A 26,242-nucleotide genomic window follows, 5' to 3' on the forward strand; every position below is an offset into this window, starting at 1 on the left:
CATTTGATTTGGCTTTAGGAACCCATTAGGAACCCGATGCGACTACATGCCTTTGCTGACGTCGAGGCAGGGTTCGAACCCACAACCTTCCGCTGCACTAGAGCGGCCCTTAAGCACTTTTCCCCCATAATGCCCAGAAAGAAATGCCTCTTGCTGACAAAACATATGAATTGTTCCAATTTGAGGGCCTCTGAGGCTAAATGTAACCGTCCTTACATAGACTTTTAGTAAGTCTAATTAAGGAGTAATTCACCCAAAAAATGTTTTATTTTCTATCAATTACACACACCATGAAGCCTTGAATTCATTAACTTGATGACCGGGTCATCGGTCAGTAGGAGACTCTTTGTCTGCCGGTCATCAAATTATTGTCTTAGGAATGTGACAAAAACAATAAAATCAATTACATATCATGGGATGTGTAATTGATTGAAAATGTTTTAGGGGGTGAACTACTCCTTTAATCATTATGGTTTTAATTATAAGCATGAATTTAATAACCTTTATTAGTTTAATGCCTTAAATGTCTAAAAGAATGTAATCTGAAAGACCACCTTTTTCTCGAGAAAACTGTTCAAGTACTTGCAATGCGATAATGCTGGCATAATAGTGAAGTTGATCCCCCCCCCCATTCAATACTTCCCCTTCTTTACACATAAGAATTCCAATCTGAGTGGAGCTCAGAGGGTCATCATGCTGCAAGCAATTAGGGAACCCATCTGCAAACAATGAGCTCTCCCCTCCCTCTCATGTTGGGCCCCCCAACAAAACAAACAAACAAACAAACACACACACACACACACACACACACACACTTTCTCTCGCACTCTCTCTCTCTCGACATGGCTAGACATGTCTACACTATGTTCACGTGGTATAACTGATTGAAAGGTACAGTAGCCAGACAAGTGGTAATTTACCAATGACCAATGTTCCTCCAGCACTTTTAGGCACATCTCTATAAAAACTTCCATAAAAGTCTAAGTGATTTTCACCAATGTTTTTGTCATGGCTCTGTCACACAGTGCAGTTTCCTAATGGAGCCATCAGGGGGTGTGACATTCAAAGACCTTTTGAAGGAACAAAAGCGTGCTGGTGCTGCTGCGTGACAGACAAACAGAAGTGGAGTCTGACAGGGCAGCAGCAGGACTACAGACATACCGTGAGCGCAGCAGGACTAGTTGTAGAAGTAGGGAGAGTATGCAAGTTCATCATCAAACCTGCCACCTGACACAAGGTAAGAAATGACTTCATGTTCTTTCTAGTTTAAACCTTGTAAAGTATGAATTCAACATGGTAAAACTAGACTTGTGTACCTCAAGTTTTACAAAGTCAAGTTATTTGAGTATATAGGCTAATATAGCATGAACTATATGGTATACTATTCATCAAATAATTGGTCATTTCTTAGTTTAAAGGTAGGGTAAGTGATTTACTTTGGTTCAAATAAGTGTTAAATAGCTCTATTTTCTGATAGTACTCATTGCTAGAGTGTTTGTTCAGTAAAAGGAGTCTCCCATGTCTCTCCAGCTCTTTAATAAACAGAAAATGCATTTTCAGTGCTCTCTCCTGATTGGCTTAAATGTTGTCTCCTACCTGAAAATGTACTATATTCTGTTTACTCTAGAGCTGGAGAGACCGCTGTGACCGAACAAACGCTCTGTAGCAATGATTACTTATCAGAATATAGTACTTTAACCTTTTTTTAACAAAAAAATCAAAAATAAAAAATAATTCAACATTAATGATTATGCCATATAAGCATTTATAAAGCTTATGCTATTGTCAGCATCTACCTGTGTCATCAGACAAAACTGTTCAGTCATAATCTCTCAAAACAGATGTCCTGCCCCAAATAACCAAATGTCCTCTCTGGTTTGTTATTAACAGCTAAGTACAGTATACTACACCTGAGTTGTACTCTTACAGTAGGTTGTACTAAATGAATAGGCCCAATTAAGCCCTCTGTAATAACAACGTCATCGGCACTTTTGCTCAGTGCCAACTAGTAGGTATTTAGACCTGTGAAAGATAGAACAACTGCCTTCTTTATCCTCCCTTCATGAGCAAAAGGGTATCTGTTTGTGCTCGTCGGGCTAACGTAGAACATGAATTTAGGTACAGTACTGAGATGGAATGCTATTGACGGCGTGCTGGGACATGTGAGAGTACTCTCTGCTCTGCTGTCAAACTGCAACAAGAACATCTCCTGTGTTCCTCACAGGGCTGGACTTGTGAAGTGAAGTTAAAAGGAGTTGGACTGACGAGAGGAGCGACTGACTTAAGAGTTCCATGTTCAGGAGATAGCCTATATCAATGAGGACACTGGGCATGGCGGTATTCAAGCAACAGAAAGTGGAGGACTTCTATGACATTGGAGAAGAACTAGGAAGGTAAGTGTTGTTACTTGAACCCTACAGTGGCATGCCTATTCTGGGACTGACATTTCTGAAAATAGCAGATCTACAAGCTCAGTACGTGTCAGAACGATTGGCTATTTAAGATATTTGGTGTAGAGGAAAGAAATTAGGGGTCCTGGTATAGAGCCCTTGGGAGTCCGGTTTAAGTGGTTAGGTTTGGGCTATTAGTTGTAATTTAATCATAAATACAGGGGATGATTATAAACTCCTACATGCCTCTTAGGATAGTGGTCTAGGTAAGTATACTTAGGGATTGCTGATATTGTGTGCAAACAGCGGGTCTGTTAACGTTTAAGCTGCTTGGGTGTCACCATGATAAGTGGGTTGAAGTTTACAGCAAATGATAAAGTTCAAAGGATAAATGTGTGCCAACACACATATACGAGTAGGCTACTGTTTCTTTGGAATATAACAAAAAAACACAGTGGTGGAAAAAGTACTCTACAAATGTTTTGCTTAAGTAAAAGTATCAATACTGCAATGTAGAAGTACTCTGTTACAAGCAAGAGTCCAGAATTAAAAATGTACTCGAGTAAAAGTACAAAAGTATTGGAATCAAAATGTACTTAAAGTACGAAAAGTAAAAGTACTAAGATGTTTGAAAATAACAGATCTACAAGCTCACAACGCGTCGCAATGCGACACGTTGTGAGCTTGTAGATCGGCTATTTTCAAATAGCCTAAGGTATGAAATAGGGCTTATGTGGTTAATGTATGTTTTATAATAGAATGTATATCTGCAAAGTAACTAGTAAAAAGTTTTCAAATAATTGTAGTGGAGTAAAAGTACAATATTTGCCTCTCAGATCTAGTGGAGTAGAAGTAAAAGTATAGACAATTGGAAATACTCCAGTAAAGTAAAAACACCTCAAAATTGTAGTAAAAGTAGAGTACTTGAGTAAATGTACTTAGTTACTTAGTCACCACTGGTAATACATTGAGTTTAAATGACATTTTATTCAATAGCTTAAAATGATTATGGAAATACAGGAACAAATAATTTAGAGACGAAATTATGCAGCTGAAGGCAAGCCACCTACATGGAGGAAATGATGTCACAAAGGGAAATTGATAAAAAGGGAAGTTGGCAGTGCAGTGTTGAAAGGGGAAGCTGCAAATCATTGTTTTGGAGCGAAGGCCAGCGTGACATGTGCAACTCCTGTTAACAGATGTGGAGGGTATGCGGGGAAAAAGGTGTGACAAGGTTCTGACATCTCGTGACCTATGAAAACAGACTAGTATGTCCCCGTGTTGCTGTCCAAAATATACAGTTACTTGCTGGACACACCCTTACAGAGGACAAGCTGAGGGCATGCTTGTACAGGCTACAGCAGGGGTCTTCAACATTTTCAGGCCAAGGACCCCCTAGCTGAGAAAGAGATGAAGCAGGGACCCCCTACTCTATATTGTATAAAATTGTGTTTCATATTATTATCATTTTTTTTAACTTAGTCTGCTCTTTTTTCCCTCTACACTTATAGCCTCTTTGCCAAAAATAGCCGATCTACAAGCTCTCAACGCCTCGCGCTGCGAGGCGTTGAGAGCTTGTAGATCTGCTATTTTTGGCTAATGTTCCCCTCAGAAAAGGAATTCTAGGGTTCAAGTGGTTAATGTAAAAAAAACTAAATCCTATCACAGAAAGATTTGGCGGACCCCTATAGTAGCTCTGAGGACCCCCTAGGGGTCCCGGACCCCCTGTTGAAGACCCCTGGGCTACAGTATCGCCTGATGTTCAACTGGACGACCCCAGCTGTGTTTACATGCTTTATTATTAGTAACATTAGGGGAACGATTTTGTGTCTTCTTCTGCCATAGAATGACACGAACGATATAGCATTATAAACATTTCCAATGTGTACTATTTGCAATTTCACCCAAATGGGAATACTCCATATTATAACATTAATTATATTATTATTGACTGCTGGTTAAACATATTAAGACATTTTAAGATAAGCCATTTTAAGCGTCTGTTTGTTTTCTGTGATACCTTTTTTTACTCTCATTTATGGGCTAAATTAATTGTAGCATAAAATTATGGAAAATATAATGAAGAGATTACTATGAAAACAATAGGTGCAGCCTTATCCTTTTGAAATGCTCCTTGTCAATGGTTGAATGGAGAGATGAAATGTAATTAAGACAGATGAACAGAGGCTACATAACAAGCTCAAGTCTAAATGAAGACCCTCAAAGACTTCACAAGGTTCACAATATCACAGTGTTTGTGCTACTGAAAGCTTTTTGCTTGCCAACATGCCTGAGCTCAGAAAAGGGTTCTATCTATTCTGCACATGTTCGATCCCACCGTCATGAGCGTGCGTGTGCGTGAGAGAGAGAGGTTCAAAGAGCCAGTGTGGTTGAAAGTAAGAAGCAGAAGGACTCTTTCTGTGGCGTCACGGAAGTGTCTGAATTTCATCAACACTTCGGCACCTCAGCCTCACTTGTGTTACCGGAGATTATGCTTGTTCCACGGTCTTGTTTTGGGTGACTGTACGTACAAGTCCCCCGGTGGGTTGCAGAGGCTGCCAAACTATCACACCCTCACTTTCCCTGCCCTGTGTGGATCTCTAGATTCACCTGTCACGGAAACGCTATGCAATCATGGTCTCTTGGGGGGTGGAGGAAACCTGACAGGGGGGAGGTGTCATAAACTGCCCCGCGTAACATACTCAAGATGTTCTGTACCCTATGGAACCCTTTTGCCTCATGTCACTGTAAGGTGATTCATCATGTAAAGGTCACACCATCGGCCATATTGATATCATGTACGTACCCCCACTCCACGCGCACACAGTTCTTATTGGTGTTGTGTAGCAACCCCCGTCATCTACCAATGGCATATGCGTGTTTTTCTGCGAAGCCACTCTCTACTGACGTCCACAGCATTTGCAGACAGCTACCTGTCAAGCAGATTACATCTATGGTATTTGGAGCTTCAGGCTGGCGGCCTCCAGCTGTCATTGGTCATCTCAGGGACCGGTGGGGGGTGGGGGGGCTGTGGTGAGTTGTTATGTACTGTAAGCACCCATCCAGTCCTTAAGGACCATGTGAACCCTGCCTTTCAGCAAATATTGGGATGCATCGCTGATGCTTCGTGCTCATCCATATTTGGCAGCAACAGTTAGTATACCAGACCCGTATCCCATTCAAACAGTGAACGCATCTGTGTAACCACTTAAACCATCGTTTTATACTTTGACTATTCAAAAATAGCAGATAAACAAGCTCATAGCGTGGCTGCAGTATGAGATTGTAGATCTGCTAATTTTTTCTTTATCTTGAAAATGTGTTCAAATCTTTGAATATATACGGTACATATTTTTAAAGCTAACATTTTTTTACTCAAATCTTTGCTTCTGGAGGTCCCTAGAACAAAATATTTTAGATGGGGGGTCTGCGGCCAAATACATTTAATTTTGGGGGTCCTTGACATGAAAAGGTTTGAGCACCGAAAACTGTTAGGATTTAGAAGACATTTGTAGATGCGTTCCCGGATTGAATGGATTAAAAAGAACAAGTACAGTGGTTACAGCAGCCATCCCATGATGCAAGACCTCCTGTAGCTGTAGATTTTGTCACAAAACCAGACCCGTCGTAAGCTATAGTCTTGGGTGAGCTAAATGTCTAAAATGTACAAATGAGGATATTCCTGTGAGATGTCTATGACTACGGTGGTAGTCATTGGACTGAACTGAAGCACCAATGTACCCTATATCACTCATATCACTATCAAATAGAAGCGTTGTTGCTCACGGGACTCGATCACTGCTTGTTAGGAAGTGCCATTGTACATAACTAGAGGAGAATACTTTTGTCAAAAACATCCTATACATTAGTAACGTCACTGTGAATACTACTACACTGCGTGTGTGTAGGAGGAAAGTGTGGAAATACTATGGGTTTTGCATTTCAAGTTTGAGCAACGCTAGAGGAAGTCTTGAAGTTGTGTGGTTTTGCAGTGTTGTATTCATGTTTGGAAAAGGAGATGAATACAGTATCCCCTATATGCCTGGTAGCAATGGATGTAATGAATGAGACAGTATTGAAAAGCCTCATATGACACTGAAACTCAAAGCGCATGTGTTAGCCACCGAAAGAATCACAGTGAACGTAACATTTTAGAGATACTATGCAAAATACACGAAAAAGGGAAATGAAGTTTTCTGTTTGCAGAAGTTTGGGGGTAATACTTTCTCATGTGTGGGAATGCATGTCACTCTACTGAGTTCACGTTAGAAATGTGTCGAAAATGTGAGAGGAAATACCGGTCGCAGGGCAAACAGGTGGCACAGGTCCTTGCGTTAAAGTGCGAGAATGTCTCCAAGGCCCTTAAATGTATCTATAATGTGCCCTGTGCCGGCCTGGAAACGGTATAGCATGTATGCAGTCGTCCCCGTGGAGACGTGGACAGCTGTGGAGGGGGGCGAGAAATGTGTTTATTCAGGGCAGATTGGTGGAGGGAACTCCACAAGGACTCCCTGGCATTCCAGGCGTTCCTCCAATGACAGGCATCGCCCTATCACTGCGGAGCAGAGCACCCTGACACCCACCAAACCATTAGGGTTTTGTTTGACAAGGGTTAGGGGTGAAACAAAACCAGTATGCAATGCCTTTCATGACTCATGACTCTGAGGAAGGTCGAAAGACCGAAACGTCAGTCTATCTGTTTTACTTGCACCGAAATAAATAAAAGGCCTAAACTGTCCGTGTTGCTCCAGCGTTTTCTCTTCTGCATCTATTGTCCCTACCCTTGTGACGCAACGGACTGGCCGTTTAAGGCTGAGGCGCAACGGTAGAATCCCTTTGTTCCCAGTATGCAATGCATCCCGTCTGGATGAGAGTTTTTTTGTAGGATATCCATGGTAGAAGACGAATGGTGCATTCAGTGTTTTGAACCATTTGTACCATTAGATCAGGATTTCCAAAACGTTTGCATGCCAAAGACCCCCAAATAGCCATAGCCTCTGGCTATGACAAAAAAAATTACAATTATTATTATATTATGTATTTATCTATTTATCTATCTATCTAATTTTTAAAAAGGAAAGAAAATGCCTCTCATTTCCTTCCTGGCGGTCCCCACCTTGAAAACCTGTGACTTTAGATAACATGGTTGTAAAACCACTGACTTCTGTTGTAAAAAAAATATTCTGCAATGAGTCAGTCACGCGTTACAAGTCTGTGAGTAACCGCATATAAGCAAGTGTTGCATCACCAGCCTCGCTACAAATTAGGTTATAGAATTTGCAGATCTGTATTACAAATGAGAGAGGTGTTCAGGGACAGGGTTTGGTCGCGTTATGAAACCGTCACGGTGTGCCCCAGGGGTTTGTCAGGGTTGAGAAATGACTTTTAATACTGGACGCCGCTGCTCCGAGCATTCCTCCGATCTGGGCTGTGGATAATAACCTTCAGCTGTTCAGAAAGTGGAAACTCCACAGAGAGACGGTGCTTTACAGCTAAGACAGCCGGCACGCCTGGCCCTTTGTGGAATATCACTGCCAACATCCCCACTGTCCTCTGCCTTGCTCACAACACAACGCAACGCAACACAACACAGCATGACACATGTATACATGCTGAGTTCAGTCTTGACTGTACTGTATGTATATTTATCCTTTTGTGTATCTATTTTATCCTACTACTTGTATTTCTTTTGTGTGTATTACCCACACTGTTTAATGCTTACAGTATGTATCTATCACTGTTATAAAAAGTGATGAAAAAGGAATGTGATGCAAAGGAATGTATTATTATTATGATTTATCTAGGGCACTGCTGCCCCCATCACATAATCACGACACCCTTTTTAGGCAACTTGACGCCAACTGAAAGTTGACTCACCCCCTCCTCAATTATACTCACACATTACCATAGGCATCTTAAAGAGGGTCAGCCTATTCAAGCATGTCTCTAGGGGACACGTCCTGTCAATAGAGAGGATAGGCGGAGCATTTATGATGCCACAATACTCTGTCTCAGCTCCCCCAGTGTAGTCTTTTGTATGCGTGGGTACGTGCGTGTGTGCGTGCGTGTGTGCGTGTGTGTATACACCAGAGAGCCCACATTCCTTCATGTTATGTCGGTGTGTGTACGTATGCTCAGCACCATTTGTTCCCTTTCTCTTTCACTCTCTCTTTGTCTCTCTTTCTCCACCTCTAGCTCTATCTCCTGTTCTTTCTGTTGTTGGGACCGGCCCACCCAGAGTTTTCACATGGGAGAGTACGCTACGTTATTGGCATGCTTGTTGTCTTAACATTAAGTAGGCGTTTGTGATTGGCTGGGTTGAGTGGTTTTATTAGGTGGCAGGTTGTCATTGCTGCTTTTGGACAGTGGTTCCCAAAGTGGGGCCTGGGGACCCCTTGGAACCCCCTCAAGGACCACTGGGGGTCCCCAGACCCCACTTTGAGAACCACCAGATACATTCTTAATCATTTTAACGACTTTAACCCTATGTACATCGGCTATTTGAAAATAGCCGGTGTATATAGAAGCTTGTATATCTGCTATTTAAAAGATTATAGTTAAAAATTTTACCAACACAAATCTTGTCCCTATACAAGATTTGTCCCTCCGTGAAAATGTTTGAGAACCACTGCTATAGAAAATACATTTGAAAGTCTAAGATTCAATCAGCCCAGCCTGTCCATCTTGTCCTCAAACAAGACATGTATTACACCCCTACCTTCTCCAGTAGTTCTCCAAGTAATTCTTGATAAGGTTACTAAATGATTGAATTACAGTATAAATCTAGTAGCCTATAGATGGCGTTGTGTGGTGTAGTGTGTATCTGGGAGAAATGTGCCTGTTTTCTGAAATTAATAGAGATTTGTTATTATCATTCAAGATTTGTATTGAAATTCATTATCATTCATCAATACACAGTTGTGCCCAAAGGTTGGATACCGAGGGCAACGACAAAAGCAGTTAAATAATTTGTAGACAATCAGAGTTGGCTGAAAACCTGTCTGACCTTGCCGTTGCATAGCCACTCTGTGAACCATTGATGGTTGCTTCAGCTCTTACTTTGTGCCCAGATAAACTCCAGTGTATCTTCGGCTATGGAACTTATCAAACCATCCACACTCCACAGCAACCGTGTTCAGACCTTGGTCAGCTGCTGTATTATCCCTATAGGGAAGATAAGGCTTTAGCTTGCACTGATTGGTCAGCTGACGTAGCATCCCTAGGGAAGATACGGCAGCTGACCAGTCAGTGCAAGTTTATCACCCTCTCTGTCCTTTAATCACCCTCTCTGTCCTTTTATCACCCTCTCTGTCCTTTTATCACCCCTTCAGCCAGGGCAAATATAGGCGGTGTATATCATAAAGAATCAGAATCATCTTTATTGTCACGTCACAGGTTTACAGGTGTGTAAAGAGTGCGCTACATCATTTGTAGTAGAGAAGATAGGATAGAGGTCGGGTAGAGCAGGAGAAGAAGAAAATAAAAGAACACAGAAGGTCAAATAATCAAATATCAAGTATACAAGTAGCGTGTGTAGTAGCAGGTATGAGTAGAATGTAGACATGATATTTAAAACAGCAGCATCGTATGTAGGTGTGTGCATGTCCTTTTAGGAAAATTAGCATCATATGCAGGTAAATAAACATACAATCAGCACGTAAAACTAAAACCTGGTAATATTTATGTGTGATTACCTTGACAACCATAGTGGAGCTGTCCTTGACGAAGGCACTTTGTATTTCTCCACCTACACTGCTGGGCACGGGCCAATAGAAGTACATTGTAGTTGTGTAAGTAGCTCTCATTGTATAGTTTTGTGAGTATGAAGTTGGGCGTTTCTGAAAAAGAGTATACGTGCTTAAGTCAGCTTACACTGAATAAATACAGTGACCCACCTCTCATTGCAAATATCAGCAGGCTGAAACCACAGGTAGCAATTTGTTACAGTACATTGATATGTATTTTATTTTCTTATTTATTTTGCTAGTGTATCGTTGCTTTTGAGCAGATTTTGGCATGTTCTTTTCATACATTTTATGACAGTGTCATGCAAAAGTAGAGTAAATCTACAAGCTCATAGCATGTCACAATGCAACGCGTTGTGAGCTCATAGAGTTGCTATTTTTGAAAGGTTTTGAAACTTTACTCAAATAATAACATACCCAATAATAGGGACTCCAGGTAGAAAGTCTTTCTGTGGGTTTGTATAGGTATTTAACCAATTGAAATATTAACAAGAGCTTGTGTCTAATAACTTCACTTGAAAAGTAGCTGTTTTGGACATGCAATGCATCAGCAGTCAATACATGTGACTGTAAAAACAAGTCCTTAGAAAGTCACCTAGCCTGGTGACACCCTAGACCTGTCCCAACATAAATGTACTCTGCAAATACAGTTCAGGGTGATTTACGCTCTGCTCCTGCCGGTGTCGTGCACCAAAAATAAAGTACAACACGCAACCAAGTGAAAACAAGTCTCAAGTCTACACTGCATGCGTGTATCTATACAGAACAGTTTACGAACACGAGTCCTGAGTCTGTAGGGACACGCAGCGGGTTGCATTGCACTTCTGGAATCTGCATGTGAGCGCTATACAGCCATCAGGGGAACCTCTCCTAACCACACTGTCTCCCCTGCTCCCTTCACCAGCCCAGCAGGCCCCCATTCCTTCCACCTCGGGCAGTGGAGAGATGGCAGGTGTAGAGGATGAGCCCCCCAAGCAAGGCTATTCTTAGCACTGATAGTGCCAGGCCCAGCCTGGACGGCCTATCACAGCCACCCTGGAACAACCTCTCTGTGGGGACGAGTGTCCAAAACACAGGAAATAGCTGGCCCTAGTTATCTCTCCCCAATGTCCATCCATTCTTCCAAACAACTTGATAACACATAGTTGTCTATGCCACTCTGGCAACAGAATTCACAGACGTGTACCAGAGAAGTTTTGTCCTCCAGCAGCCTAATTCCAGGGCAGGCTGGTTCTCAAAGTGGGGTCCATGAGTGGGTTCCCAACAAAATGAGTTAGTAATATAGCATTAAAATAAGTTCAGCCACTTATAATCCACTATATTATACTACTACAGCTATTTTTGAAAAACTCTTATGGGGGTTCCTTGGATCAAATCTTTTCAAATGGGGGTCTGCGGCCAAATACACATGAATTTGGGGGACCTTGACCTGAAGATGTTTGAGAACTAGTATAGTAGCAGCTTGCAGGAGTGGTGTTTAAGCAGGCAGGAGTGGCAGGCTTAGTCATCTATGAGGTCACAACAGTGTTCGTGTGATAACACAGCTCTCGCTCCGACCCACCACATACTGTAATTAAATGCATAACAAAATGTTTCTCATCCTTCCTGTTTCGCCCCTTGGACTATTTCAGTGACTTGATCACTACTTTCTACAGTAGTTAAGTGAGAGTGGAATCAAATCAAGCGTTTATTGTTTATGTTTAATAATAATCAGGTGTACAATGGAAACAAAGTGTAGGTTCCCCTAGAATAGATTACAGTGTTAAATACCCTCCTGTTTTCGCTCTACACTAAACATCTTTGCTGAAAATACCTACTCATTTAGAGCTTGTAGATCTGCTATTTTCGGTGAATGTTTGCCCCCAGAATAGGGACGCGAGGGTTCAAGGGGCTAAGTTGGCGAGATGCCAGTACAAGGGCAGCAGTCAACGTGGTGACAAGTACAATACACACAGGCAAGACGATGATATATGAACAGCTCACAATCATCAGCGAGAGTGACTGCTAAGTTGGAATGTTCATCTCCACTCCTACTCCTAGAGGTTTTTTACTCACTGCAGTATAACCGCGGGTTAGAAGAACTCTTAATGAATGTTTCACAGGTTATGTTGCATGTTATACTGTATACACCCCTACATTCATATGGAACACATTATTGCAATGAAAACAATGACCAACTGAAAGGAACTGTAAGCCACACCTCTGTTGTGAAATATTTGAGAGTTTTGGGATTTTTCGGAGGAGTGACCTCTCGAGGATGTCTCAGACATTTGGCAGGAAATTTGCTGGAGTGGGAGAATGGCAGTTTTATTCACCGCCTCTCTGTGTGATTGTTCTCTGTCTGGCTCGGAGACAGGATATTATGAACCTTCCCATTTCATTTCTCACACACACTGGTCGCTATACGGAGAAGATTTACTCATTGTCTTCTTTCACTCACATTTTACAAATTAATCAATGTATAGTCATAAAGAGCTCTCTCTGGGACGAAGTCAGCTTGTTTCTTTTTCCATGTTATACTCGGACAAAAGAGTTGAGATTGGGGCCAAGTTGTTCAACTGCCAGGTAGTTGTGAAAGACTGCTAAAAAACAGACCTCCCGCGTATTGCTACAGTTAGTCATTTATTAACCACTTAAACCCTAGCATCCCTATTCTGGGGGTGAAGATAGCAGATCTACAAGCTTGTGGTAGCCTAAGTGGCTTCTACTTCTATAAAATATCTAATTTCAAGACATTCTGTTGCTTGTCTCCTCCTGACCCCGAATGTAGACCTTTCCTGACTGTTTTATACTTTGTATAAATGAAGCAACTGAAGCGGTCAAGAGATCTAACGGCAGTGGTGTTGTGTTTGCTTTCCGTCCACAGCGGGCAGTTTGCCATCGTCAAGAGGTGCATGGAGAAGACCACAACTCGGAGGTTTGCAGCAAAGTTCATCAAGAAGCGACTGAGTCGGACCAGCAGACGGGGCGTCCGTCAGGAGGAGATCGAACGAGAGGTGGACATCTTGCAGAAGGTCCAGCACGCCAACATCGTGCGGCTACACGACGTGTACGAGAACCGTACGGATGTGGTGCTCATCCTGGAGCTGTGAGTTATTGCCACACAAGGATTTCCATCACTTTCCACTCACTCACCTATACTCTATTACACACAATGTATTATTATTTAGATTCTTACTGCAGGTTTGCTCTTCCATACAAGAACTTGTATGGAACTTGAAGTTGATCTACCTGCTTATTTCATTTGTCAGATTAGGGTTTCATAGACCCCCACTTTCTTATACATTAGGCCACGGACCCCCATTTGATCAAATGTTTATCTCTGGTAGTGGTACGCCAATCTACACTGTATCCTCAGTATTATTTTAACACTGAGAGTGTGCAAATGGTTTGTACACTCTCTGAGTCCATTTTGTTCCCGTACCCCACGTTGACAACCAGTCGGCTATACCATGTTGGCATAATACCAAAGCCATAAAGCAAGTGTTAACATTAAAGCTGCACTCTGTAACCTTCACGATCTACCCGAGCGATTCGATCCCAGGTCCCCCGTGCAAGTGCTGACATTTTTACCACTGAGCTATAAAAAAGCATGCCTATACTAGCTCAGGGAAGTAGGCATGGATTTTGATCTTCAGGCAATACCACTTGTCAACTAGTAGTGGTCCAACCAGAGTCCAGACCACAGGATCTGAATGTTTCATTAGAAGAACAGGGAGACAGACATTACAACCACAGTTCTCTATGTGTGGCTAAGGCTATATAAGTCATTACTAGTCAGACTTGTGTTTGATGCAAGCCTCTGTCAGTCAGGGTCATGCTGGCGAAACAGAAGTAAAGGTCACTTCACTGAGTCAATAATGGCTGGGTCGAGGAGAGGCCTCCGAGGGTAGCGGCGCGCTTCCATGGGTGATGGGAACACGGAGGGCCCAATTAAGACTAATTGAAAGCTCAATCCAATTAAAGGAGGGGGGAATGGTAGCCCAACAGACTGGGTTCTGTTACATTACGTGGTCGTTGCTCTTGCACTGTGCTACAGATAGACAGCATAAAGCGCACTTTGTTCAAACTGCTGGCTCATCAATGGCTCTGTGTCTTCCTCGGTTGATAGCGAGAGAGCAGGCTTGCGATAATATCTAGGGGAAGAAGTGATGCGCATCAGCTATCTGATTGCCAAAGGATTTCTTGTTCAGCTTTTCACAAATTCTCCTGTTGCTGATGTGTTGTAAGTTGTAACCATAAACAAAGTTACCCAAGGCAGCCACGACCATTGCATCCCTACACCCAGAATATACCACACATTATCATAATGCCTAATTTATGCTATGCAACCTACAAGCTCACAACGCATCGCATCTGCGACAAAGTGGGAATCGGGCGCAATGCTGCACATAATTAGTGAAACATGCTCTGAAAGGCTTGTGTGTGTACATTTATGTTACAGAGTGTCTGGAGGAGAGCTGTTTGACTTCTTGGCTCAGAAGGAGTCTCTGAGTGAAGAGGAAGCCACTCAGTTTATTAAACAGATCCTCGATGGAGTCCTGTACCTCCACACCAGAAAAATTGCACACTTTGATCTCAAGGTAAGATTGAGTGAAACACTCCTGTACATATACAGTACGTCACCTGACCCCCCCCCCCCCAGAAGCAAAGATTTGAGATACAAATGTTCTCTTTAAAAAAAATATATATATATATATTCAAAGATTTGCACACATTTTCAAGATTTTTCATAAATAGCCAAAGAAATCTAAAATGACACAGATGCGTTCCCGGTCTTAACGGTTTAAGCCAGAATTCCTGAGCACCATGTACAATTCTAGTAGTTCTCCAAATGCACATTGCTGTCAACGATAGCAGAGTGTGTCTGGGCTATTGGCCAATCTGATGCACACTTCCTTCCTGTTGTCTGTGGCTTGGGTCCAGACAGACACCACAAGGTTATCTCTTTGCCATTAGAGCAATGTCACCCACGCTGTTCTGTGATAATCTTCATCCTGTTTTTCTAATGCTGCATTCCCCCTACACTCACTCAGAGTCCTTTTAGCTTGGTAATTGTCGCGGGCCACTCAGGGCAAATCCTTGATTGAGAACTCCCAGAAGTCTAGTCTAACACCGCTCCAATTGGATTGAAAAGTAACAGTAACCCACTCCAAAATCTGTGGAGTGGGTCGTAGGGCTGCCAATTTTACTTGACGATTAATTGTCACACAAATAATTGCGATTAATGATTTAATTGTTTCGGTTTTTTTTTTGCCATGAGCCTATAAATGGGCATGCCCATATACGCCATATACTGATAACATCAGGGTATCTCCATACTGTATATGGGCATAAAGGGGACAAGGACAGACAGATATAGAAATCTCCATATAGGCCTATGGGCATAAAAGGGACAGACAGACAGACAGACAGACGGTTACAACGGGTATTCTGACAATTGGTATAACGGGTATTGCATAAGGGGGTGAGGCATGCATTCCCTGCATCGTTCCCACCTTGCATCGTTTCCGAGTAGCCCTGGCACCTGTCTAGACTCAAATTATCGATTATGCAATAATTGTGACAGGCCTAGTGGGTTGAGGTCATTCAGGGAAAACACTGGAGGTTGTTGTTTCCATCTCACTCTGCATCAAATCCACTCACAATGTTTTCCTTCAATGCCTACGCTAAAAGATGAACAGGTAACCTTAATCTATGTTGCCTATTATCCAATCTTATCGTTGGCCAAGTGACTAATGTGGTTTTGTCATTTGTTTTGTGGTTTCAGCCTGAAAATATTATGCTGCTGGATAAGGATGCCGAAGTACCACGCATCAAAATCATAGACTTTGGCTTGGCACGTATAATGGAAGACGGGACAGAATTCAGAGACGTTTTTGGAACACCGGAATTTGTTGGCAAGTGTTTTCAAGCAGAGACCTTTCGATCTTCCATTCAAGCTGCTGTAGTTCTGTGTAGGGGCATGGTTCCGTGTGGACTTTTTGTATGGTTATTACCTTGGTCTGGTGTTGTTTGTGATGTGGGAATGTGTGCCTGTCTATTTTCAGCCCCAGAGATAGTCAACTATGACATACTAGGATTGGAGGCAGACATGTGGTAAGAGCCCATAATTCTCTCACACCATTCTGCCTGGAATACAACAGGCTGCGATGCATTTCTATGGATTAACCTTGTGTTAAACTTTGCAGGAGCATTGGAGTCATCACATATATACTGTAAGTTGAGATTTATTGCCAGCTATGCACATGAGAAATACACATAATATGTATTGTATGTCTGCATGTAATGTACACTGTAATAATACACATACTATGTATGTATGTCTGCATGTAACACAAGAGGAGCTGTCATATTCATGATTTAACAGGAGGAACGTATAAACAGAAGCCATAATGTCTGGTGCATGTTTCTTTTCTTATGTCCTCACAGTTTGAGTGGTGTTTCACCTTTTCTCGGAGACACGAAACAGGAGACCATGGGAAATATCTCGGGGATGCTCTATGACTTTGACGAAGACTATTTCAGCACTACAAGCGAGCTGGCCAAAAGTTTCATTACACAGCTTCTGGAGAAAGACACAAGGTGAGGTTAGGGCCACTCTTCCGGCTGTAATACACACTGAGGTATAAATAAGGCTGTGTCTGAGCGCTGCAATGAGAAGGCCCAGCCCAGTACACAGTAAAATCCAGAGTGTTCATTTGTGTACAAGTGTACACGTCCATTCTTTTCCTTTCAGAGTTAAATGAACACTCTGGATTTTGTGGACAATGTGACATGCTGTGACGTGTTGTGATCTTGTAGATCAGCTTATAAATCAGCTTGTAGATCAGCAAGTTGCGCGACACCGGTGCGCAACTAAGTATAAATCTGTCTTAACCCTCAATAGAGAGGGATTTAAAGGTCCAGTCCTTTTCCAAATGTGAATGAAAGGCCAGCATGCCCACAGAAATCTGAAGTACAGTGTACAGTTAGGTAGGCAATTTTTTCTGGCCACTTTATTTACAAAGGTCTTCACAGAGGGGAATTTAGGACTTTAATTGAATCTGCTTGGCACGTAGCTTTTCTATAACATGTAATTTGAACTTATCCTGCGTCCTGTATTGTATCACTTAGCTTGTTGGTTTCACTGAAATATAACACATGGGAAACATAATATTCCTGTGAAAGTTATGTTTTTCTGTACATATTCCCAATAGAGTAATATTCCCAAGAGCATCAGAATGGTAGAGTCTGTCTGTCTGTCTGTCTGTCTGTCTGTCTGTCTGTCTGTCTGTCTATATTGATTCATATTTTATATTTAATATGTTTTTTTAGAAAGAGGATGACCATACATGATGCCATGAATCACCCTTGGATAAAGGTATGCACCTGTTGTTTTGCTGTATAATGGCATGTCTCTGTGTCATCCACTACTGAGATCATTTTAACAGTGGTGTCATGGGGGCCACACGGAGTAGAACGGCGTGTGGCCGGTAAATTTTTCAAGGTACGGCACGAACCTTGAAAAATGTTCAATGCACGCTAGATGTGATGTGATGTGACTTGCAAACGACAAAGAAGCGATAGAATACCGATCGCGCAAGTGTCATCATTCATTTCAGAATACTTCACAAGGTTCACACAAGGTTTACATGGCACGCCCCGCCCTCTCAGGCGGCACAGTAAAGGGCCGCGGACCTTGCGGACTGTGGGTCGGGAAACGCTGGGCTGCACGGTAAGCAACACAGCATCTTGGCTTCAGTAGCCGCTGTTGCCAGTATCCTATCTGCACGCAACAATCGTCGCCACCGTCGAAGAAGAGAAAGATACTCGTTCAAAGCAAACTTTTAGTTTCAGCTCTATAATTCATGGCATTCCTTGAATTTGTATTGTTTAAAAAGACTAAAACTAGCTAAAAAACTTTTCCTATATGTGTTTCCTACTTTAAGGTAAAATAAAATGTGCGCGGTGTGCGCATGCGCGCGTGTGACGTCCTTAAAATACCATCCTGCCGGGGAAAATGTTTTGATATTAACATTAAACATCACTTACAACAGGCTAACAACTGGCAGCTACAACTAGGATATGTTTTAAAGTACCAAAATTGTGACCATTAAAAATAACGTGGTCATGCTCTGTCATAAAGTCAAAAGTGATATAACAGTACAGCAGGTTTGTTGGAAAGGGGAGTCGCAAATCTGTCTGTAAATCCTAAAAGAAATTTGAATAGAGTATTTACAGAGCTGCAGGCTCCAAATGCCATAGTTCAAACCCCGGCTACACGGCGTTTGGTCTGTTGGAAAAAGTTACCACAGTCCCATAGCAGCCGCCCCCACACGAGCCCCTCCTCTGAGAGCATTCTCTCATCTTTCACCTGTCTAAACAAACAGCACTTGGTCTGTCTCTCTCGGGCTGGCGTGCTCTGAAACTGTCATTGTGGTTGAGGTTAACTTGAATAGATCAAAGACAAAGGGCACTGAAGCTCCAACTCACTAACACTTGTGAATTGCATGGTTTTAACCTGTAACATCCTGCAACGTCGGGGGGAAAGTGCGTTCCACGACCGACCTCTGACGTGCATGCGAGTGCTGTTTGTTTTTTTGCTGTGGAATTCCCCATCCCGCTTGGATAAATAGGAGCATGGCAACAAGGAATGCAACACACTCAGCCTCCATGTGAGATGTGTGAGTTTGCCGTGTTTCAAAGATGCATCAATGAGACAGATTCTCACTCAGTGTCCCTCCACCCCTGAAGCCCCCGGTCGTGGAGGAAACCCCTGTTCCCGATTCCAGCAACATCGCCGAACCTCAGCAGCTCAAGACAACAACTCGCCTGAAGGAGTACACCATCCAGTCCCACTCCAGCATGCCGCCCAACAACACGTACACCAACTTCGAGCGCTTTGCTCGCGTGGTGGAGGCGATCGGCCTGACGGAGACGGGGCTGACCGATGTGGCCGGCGACAACTGCACCCTTCAGGGCGACATCGAGGCGCTGCTCTCCATATACGACGAGAAGGAGACCTGGTACAAGGAGGAGAGCGAGGGCGCGAGGAAGCAGTTGTCTCAGGCGCACTACGAGTTTCGCAAGGTGGAGACCACGCGGCGGGTGCTGCAGGAAGACCTGAGGGCCGTGGACACCGGTCTGGATAGCATCAGCAAGAAGTACCAGCAGAGACAGCGGCAGATTGTTGTCCTCAGGCAGGAGATGGAAACCGAGCTGCAGTGGATGAAGGGGGTGATACGCTCAGGGAGCTCTCAGGGACCAACGACTACACCCACAGTCTCAACAAGGGAGTGAACCAGGCCCTGGAAGAATGCACAGGGTCCTGTGTTTGGGAACTGTGTCCCGAAACAGCCAAACAGCCTATTACAGAGTCTGGCTAAAGTGAAAGTTGAATGGGAGACAAATGTAATATGAAACTGAACGGTCTTTACTTAATCTCAACTCTGTGTTCCTCTGAAAAATAGATGCTCTGAAGATAATGGATCTATTCGACTTAAAGTCAAATTGAACATTTTCTTTACACTTTATGCCTGTTTCTTTTTTCTATGGGAGTTTCATATCCATGAGTTTATAGATTGCCTATTTTTGGTTGTGAGACACCGTTTTGATTGATTGATTGATTGATTGATTGATTGATTGATTGATTTGTTTGGAATAGAGCAGATGGTCACTCTTTAAAACCATTTTTAATCCATTTTCTTTTTGCGTTCTGTGCACAGTATGTACAGTATGGTACGTTCAATATGGTAAGTTCAATAAAGGAACCAAGGTTATTAGAGTTTACTAAAAGTAAAATAAAACCTAAAACATTTAATTAACTGAAATTAAAAAATGATTATTTTTTTTTGAAGAAGCTAAAATTAACTTAAACGATATTGTGTACTTTTAAATAACAAAAAAAATTATAATAATAATGTACAGAAAATTTCTTTTGTTTTAGTCTTTGTCAATTTGGTCAAATGTGTCAAACACCAAGCATGAGGAGGCATTGGTGAATATGCTTATTGAGACTGGTATGTCTACTTGATTGTGAGTCAGTTGCCTTCACAAAGTCTTGTGTTTGTATTGTAATACCGATTCTGAAGTCTTGCCCTGACTAATACCCCCATATTATTATAAAACAACTTAAACAGTCAAGTTGTTTTATTATAATATATTTAACAAAAAGATTCACTTTCGTTTTTTTATTAGTTTCAGTATTAGTTCAAGTTAAACTAATACTGAAACTAATAAAAAACATTGGGGAATGTGAACTGAACTGAAAACAAAAAATAAAAACAAAATTAAAAACATGGAAAAATACAAAACTATAATAACCTTGTAAGGAACCGTTTTGATGTATAATTGAATCATATGGGTTCTTTATAGATTTATGTAAAATGATTTGATATGGAACTTTTCTGGAGTGTTTATGTTGTTCACAAGACTCAGTCATTTGTGTAGTTGCACGATTACTCACAGGTTAATCTTTTTTTCACTTTAGTCTTCTTAAGCATTCGGTTATAAACCGAATGCTGAAAAAACGCTTTTACTTGAGAATTCTTTAGAATTTATTTGTTGAAGACTTAAGGCAAAACATATTGTGATGCACTCTGACTGTGTTTTGAGTGTAATTGTCCCATTATTTTGGTTTGGTTGATGGGATTGGTATTTCCCATACAGCAAATATATATAGGTCTGTATTTCACATACTGTATATGTGTCAAAGTATACACATTGATCAAAAACGGTATGGAAAATATATTTTGGACACTTGAACTTGTTTATTTTTGTATAGGTGTGTCCAAAATATACATGCAATATTTTTTCTTTCTTTTTTTTGTATATTGTGAAGTAACTTCTTTCCTGTAGAGTTGATATAATCAATCAATGTATCCTATGTATATAATATTTTGTGTGTTTTAGCACTTAGATTTCTTGTCCCCACAGACATTTTTACTGCTGTGTTTATTTATTTTCTAAGCACTACAATAAATGTTTCTTGTTCATCTATGTATTCCAGTCCCAAAGCCTTCTAATTTGTAATTTGTTCAGTTGTATTACTTTAGAGTTTCCAGTAACCATATAAAAACCCATCTGCACCTAACATATATAATAGCTTGATGACACTGATATAAGATGTGGTTTTGTTTTACCGCTCATTCTGTCTCTTCAGCCCTCGAATTCTAGACAGGCCATGGTGAAGAGGCTGTCAGTGGTCAACCTTGACAACTTCCGAAGACAGTACGCACGACGCAGATGGAAGGTAAAACGCTCGGAAATGCTGGGGATGCTATTAATATTCTCGAAAGTGAAGTGCTTTTCAAAACCACTGTTACAAAGTGTTTTACCAAACAAATACAAAATGTCTCCGCACAGAGAGAGGATGAGAGTGGGTGCTGTTCAGAAAGTAAATTCTCTCCCTCATCCTTCAACAGCTGTCCTTCAGAATTGTCTCCCTTTGCAACCATTTAACACGGCTGATGAAGAAAAGCCATCCCAAACTACCTGGCCAGGAGGAGGTAAGGCCAGGGACGCAGTGAACAGGGCTGACTATACAGACCCACAAACCTTTAGAAAAACGGGGGGAAAAAAGATTGATGAGTCAGACTCGTAACGTGGGAATTTGCGTAAATGCTGATAAGTACAAAATATGGACGTAAACGAGCTTAGTGAATGAGGCCCTGTGTGTGTGTGTGTGTGTGTGTGTGTGTGTGTGTGTGTGTGTGTGTGTGTGTGTGTGTGTGTGTGTGTGTGTGTGTGTGTGTGTGTGTGTGTGTGTGTGTGTGTGTGTGTGTGTGTGTGTGTGTGTGTGTGTGTGTGTGTGTGTGTGCGCGCGTGCGTGTGTGTGTGTGTGTGTGTTACATTAAATAATAGGTGAAAATTGGGAAACAGATTTAGGCTATTTTCCTTGGTGACATTCGAATGCATCAATATTTAATATGCCTTTTTATGTCTATTTGTCAACCAGTGGTTGGAGCTGATGAACAGCAACAAAAACTGATGTCCTCTCAGTGACAACCGTGGTTGTTGGAATGTCTTTAGATAGATCATTGATTATTGTGGTTTATACTTGTTTTTGGGCGGTGAAACCGCCCCTATAAGTGAGGTTTGGAAATTTGTACAATTATCGTACAAGTACATTTTATTTATAAAGCACCTTTCGAAACAGTGTTACAAAATGCTGTACAATGGAACACAATATACCCAAAATTAACAAGTTACAAACAGGGTATTATAGTACAAAATAGCGAAAAATACAATACAACAAGGATAAAAACAAAGCATTGACCTATGTGAGTCAGGTGAAACTTCATGGGACAAAATGCTTACGAAACAAATGTGTTTTAAGCATGCTCTTAAAACCTTCGACAGACTCAGTCCACTGCAAAGGCCCGGTCACCCTTTGTTTTGAGATTGGAAGCGGGTATCTTCAGAAGGCCTTTGTCAGAGGACCTGAGGGCTCTCACAAGGCCCTCATTGCAAACAAGTCCGCAAGGACTTTTATGAACGGACCTGTTAGACAAAGTATTTTAAATGTAACTGTGCTGTTTTACATTTTTTGCCTAATAAAATATTTTTAAAAAAAACATTGCCCTTAGGGGGCAGTACAGTAGGTCAGTAATATAAAGTGGGGCCAGCCCATGTAGTGCTTTATAAGTGGTTAACAGAATTTTACAAATCTATTCTGGACTTGATTGGTAGCCAGTGAAGTGCGGCTAACACCAGAGTTATGTGTGCTCTGCGGTTGGTGTTTGTGAGAATTCTGGCCGCCGTGTTCTGTACTAGTTGAAGTCGGGATAGTGACGCACGGCTCAGAGTGGTGTAGAGTCCGTTGCAGTAATCAAGACGGGAAGAGACAAACGCATGCAAGATTTTTTCCAGATTGTTTACAGTTTGTTAAACATGTGTTCCACTCCTTCAGGAGGCCTGTGCAAGTGACCAAGAGGAAGAAGAAATCTTGAAGAAAAGACCCAAGTGCAGAAAAAGAAGCAGCACCTCCTGAAAGCAGTCCCAAACACACCCACACACACACCCACACATCATTTTCTCAGTTCTCACCATAGGGTTCTCACCAGCATAATGTCTGTTGCTACAAGTTATGGCTATTCTGGGAACAGTGGCAAACAGCACAGATCAACACATTATTAATAGCAGCTTTTACATGAATATAAATAAATAGTTGCCTACTCATTTGGTAGGTTTATGCTGTTGAAGCAGCAGTGTACAGTATGTGTACACCAGGCAACTTTGGTTTTGCCTTGAGCAGGAGCAGACAATTTGCTGTATATTGCATAGCATTGTGGAAAGGTAACATACAAGTATGTCCCTGCATCACTTCCATTATGTACAACGTGTACAAGAACTGTTGATGGGGGGTGAGGGGGTGGGTGGAGAGGAAGTAAATACACAGTCGAATCCTTAGTGTTAATCTGACTCCGAAGAGTGTACAAATGGAACCAAAATGCAGGTTAGATTTAAATTAACACTGAAGATTTTACTGTATATTAATGCTTCAGGAGAGATGAATGTAGCTTTTACTTAAAACTGCGGTCTTAGAGTGCCTCAACTACAACTTGACAGCTGATTGTTGACAACTAGTTAGGTTGTCCTATGGCAGCTAATTTACACATCATCGTTCATTTGTGTTGCTCGCCGAAAATAACAGATTTTCAACAAAAGAATCCTACTTTTTTGGTGTATATCAGTTATTTTTGGCGAGTGTGACATGGTCGAACGGCAAAGTGTAATTTAGGCTTAGTTAGATGCACCTCTGACATGTACGTATGTGGTTTACATTGCCGTGTCACCTTGAGTCTTGTCAAAAAGTGATTGTTGCAATTGAAGATAATTGCTGTTTATCACGTTGATAGCAGATCTTCATAGGCTAATGTTTACATGGTCTTCTGCTGATTTCAGCACCATCTGTGTAAATGTTGTTTACTGTTAATTCCCACATTTGCCACATCGACAGAATCTGAGGACTGTACTCCACTCAGCGCTGTCTGTTCTTTATACTGGAAGACACTTTTTTTTTATCTCCGCCAGGCGGAAATATTGCATTCAACCCTGTCTGTGAGTCTCTCTCTGTGCCTGTCCACAGCTAATCTCACAACAAACTGCGAGACTGATCAGCGTCATATTTCTTGTGCACACTGCCAGCAGGCGAATGACCTGAATTCCTGAATATTTTGTAAATCCGTCAACAACAATGTAACTTTTTGTGTTTAATTAATAATTACAGAGCAATCATCCCTCGGGGCTACGACCGGAACTAACCAATTCAGCATTTGTAATATGGTCAATGAAGTCAAATTATTTATAAAGCACATTTAAAAACAACTCTCATTGATCAAAGTGCTGTACAGACCGGGAGGTAGCTACATCATTGACATAAACAATGAGACTCAAATGCCCAAATAAACAATCAGCAACAAAAACTGTAAAAACATAAATAAACAGTGAAAGCAATAAAACGACTAAATGATAAATATCAGCCACATCAGAGGGATCCAACAGCTAGTGAATAAAAGAGAGTCTAAAAGCATTATTTTATACTTTGGCTATTCAAAAATAGTAGATACAAGCTCGTAGCGTGGCAGGAAGTGAGCTTGTAGATCTGCTATTTTAGAACATTTTAAACTCACATCTTTGCTTCTGGGGGTCCCTGGAACAAAAAAATATTTTGAGACGGGGGTCGGCGGCCAAATACATATCATTTTGGGGGTCCTTGACATGAAAAGGTTTGAGCACCACTGATATAGCAACATGAGTTCTTTCAGAAAACTGTTAAGATTTAGAAGACATTTATAGAATCGGCCTCAGGTGTTAATGAGTTAAATGGGTTAACAGAGGGGGCAGATCTGATAGGATGGTGAATGCTGTTCCACAGCCTATAGGGGCTGCAGCAGCAAAGGCATGGTAATGTCATGTCTGTCCTAGTGTTGGGAAAGTTACTCAGGAAGAGTAATAAGTTACTTGTTACTTATTTATTACTCCTTTAAAAAGTAATATTACTTAATTATTACATGGCATCAAGAGTAATTAGTTAAATTACTAGTACTACTACTACTTTTTAGTTTTTATGCAGGCAATTTGGTGTAGACCAAAACACATCAATACATAGGCTACCAGGTATCCCATGTGGTTTCTATAGATTTTGTTTGGTTTTAAGCTCATTATTGACCCCTTTTTTGTTTTAATCTTCTGTTGCTGTTGTGATGATGAATATAATTAATGTGACTAGTTTTGTTTTGATAATTGTACTGACTGCTTTAAAAACAAATATTGCAGCATTCGATCTGTTCCCTCTTTTTCATAATGTAGTTTCAACAAATGTGCCCAAATAAAGTTACAACGTTTCGGAATATAGGCTTACCATCAGAATGACACCTGGAAGGCCAGCTGTCATCCATGAGAGGGTGTCTTTCAAGACAAGAACAATTATCCCCTTGTAAGATAGTCAATGCTGCTGTAAGTGCCTTCATAATGGTGCAGTACTCCTGCAGGAATTAGTAAACCACTCCTTCTCATTGAAACACTTGATAATTCTCAGTTTTATCTTGTTTGGTTCTTTCCTACCACCTACCCACAGCCCTGCGCTGATCTGCCATATCATTTTGCACTAGGGTGCATAAAAAGAACAGATCTATAAGCTAACAACGCATCGTGTTGTTTGCTTGGTAGATATTTTTTTTAGAAAGGAACACACCTTTCAAGTTTTTATAACATTGCTCACGTCCATTGGACCAACCATATGGTTGGTCCTGTCCATTAGGAGAAAAAACCTGTTCAAGTGGAGCCTATTATGTTTAAGAAAATGTATCTTGAATATTTTGTTTGCAGGTTTGGAGATACTTTTGATATAGTACTATTTATAGTGTAAATGTGCCAGGTCATGATGTCAATGTCACTAGTTTAGCTTATTGTGTGTTCAATGTCTTGTTTAAGAATCCTATGACTCTGTTCCTTTGTATTGTAAATAAAATGTCTTGTTTAATAAAGAAATTGATAAACATCTTATAACATAAGACTCTTGGTCTTCCTCTCTTGTAATGTTATGGCAGCATGTACACAAAGATGAACTGTAGAATTTCAAACATCCCTGATTAATGATCAAGACTTTGCCTCCACCTGCAT

The 26,242-nt window shown here is 41.4% G+C and overlaps 1 protein-coding gene across 3 annotated transcripts; it reads left to right on the plus strand.

Moving 5' to 3' along the window:
- The first annotated feature begins 1,093 nt into the window (after positions 1 to 1,093).
- dapk2b (death-associated protein kinase 2b) lies at positions 1,094 to 26,133 on the plus strand. 3 transcript variants are annotated; one of them, XM_080438290.1, is made up of 12 exons: positions 1,095 to 1,237; positions 2,225 to 2,393; positions 13,002 to 13,223; positions 14,580 to 14,718; positions 15,906 to 16,035; positions 16,186 to 16,234; positions 16,327 to 16,353; positions 16,568 to 16,720; positions 17,453 to 17,498; positions 21,279 to 21,368; positions 21,541 to 21,624; positions 23,028 to 26,133. In XM_080438290.1, the coding sequence occupies exons 2-12, from the start codon at positions 2,317 to 2,319 to the stop codon at positions 23,106 to 23,108; spliced, it is 1,098 nt and encodes a 365-aa protein (XP_080294416.1). In that variant the 5' UTR covers positions 1,095 to 1,237; positions 2,225 to 2,316; the 3' UTR covers positions 23,109 to 26,133. The 3 variants fall into 3 exon arrangements, with proteins under 3 accessions (XP_080294415.1, XP_080294416.1, XP_080294417.1); XM_080438291.1 differs by lacking the exons at positions 21,279 to 21,368; positions 21,541 to 21,624; positions 23,028 to 26,133 and adding exons at positions 17,740 to 17,852; positions 18,872 to 19,096; XM_080438289.1 differs by lacking the exons at positions 21,279 to 21,368; positions 21,541 to 21,624; positions 23,028 to 26,133 and adding an exon at positions 18,872 to 21,259 and having other exon boundaries at positions 1,094 to 1,237.
- Positions 26,134 to 26,242: the final 109 nt, after the last annotated feature.

This window comes from Gymnoscopelus braueri (assembly GCF_963280865.1).
Source record: "Gymnoscopelus braueri genome assembly, chromosome: 9".
In the NCBI taxonomy this organism is placed as follows: Eukaryota; Metazoa; Chordata; class Actinopteri; order Myctophiformes; family Myctophidae; genus Gymnoscopelus; species Gymnoscopelus braueri.

Excerpts from the sequence above, each read along its gene's own strand:
- dapk2b (XM_080438289.1), top strand. The coding sequence starts at position 2,317 with ATGAGGACACTGGGCATGGCGGTATTCAAGCAACAGAAAGTGGAGGAC. Across the intron at positions 16,036-16,185 it reads TGGAACACCGGAATTTGTTG|CCCCAGAGATAGTCAACTAT; the intron begins GCAAGTGTTTTC and ends GTCTATTTTCAG. Across the intron at positions 16,721-17,452 it reads CTTCTGGAGAAAGACACAAG|AAAGAGGATGACCATACATG; the intron begins GTGAGGTTAGGG and ends ATGTTTTTTTAG.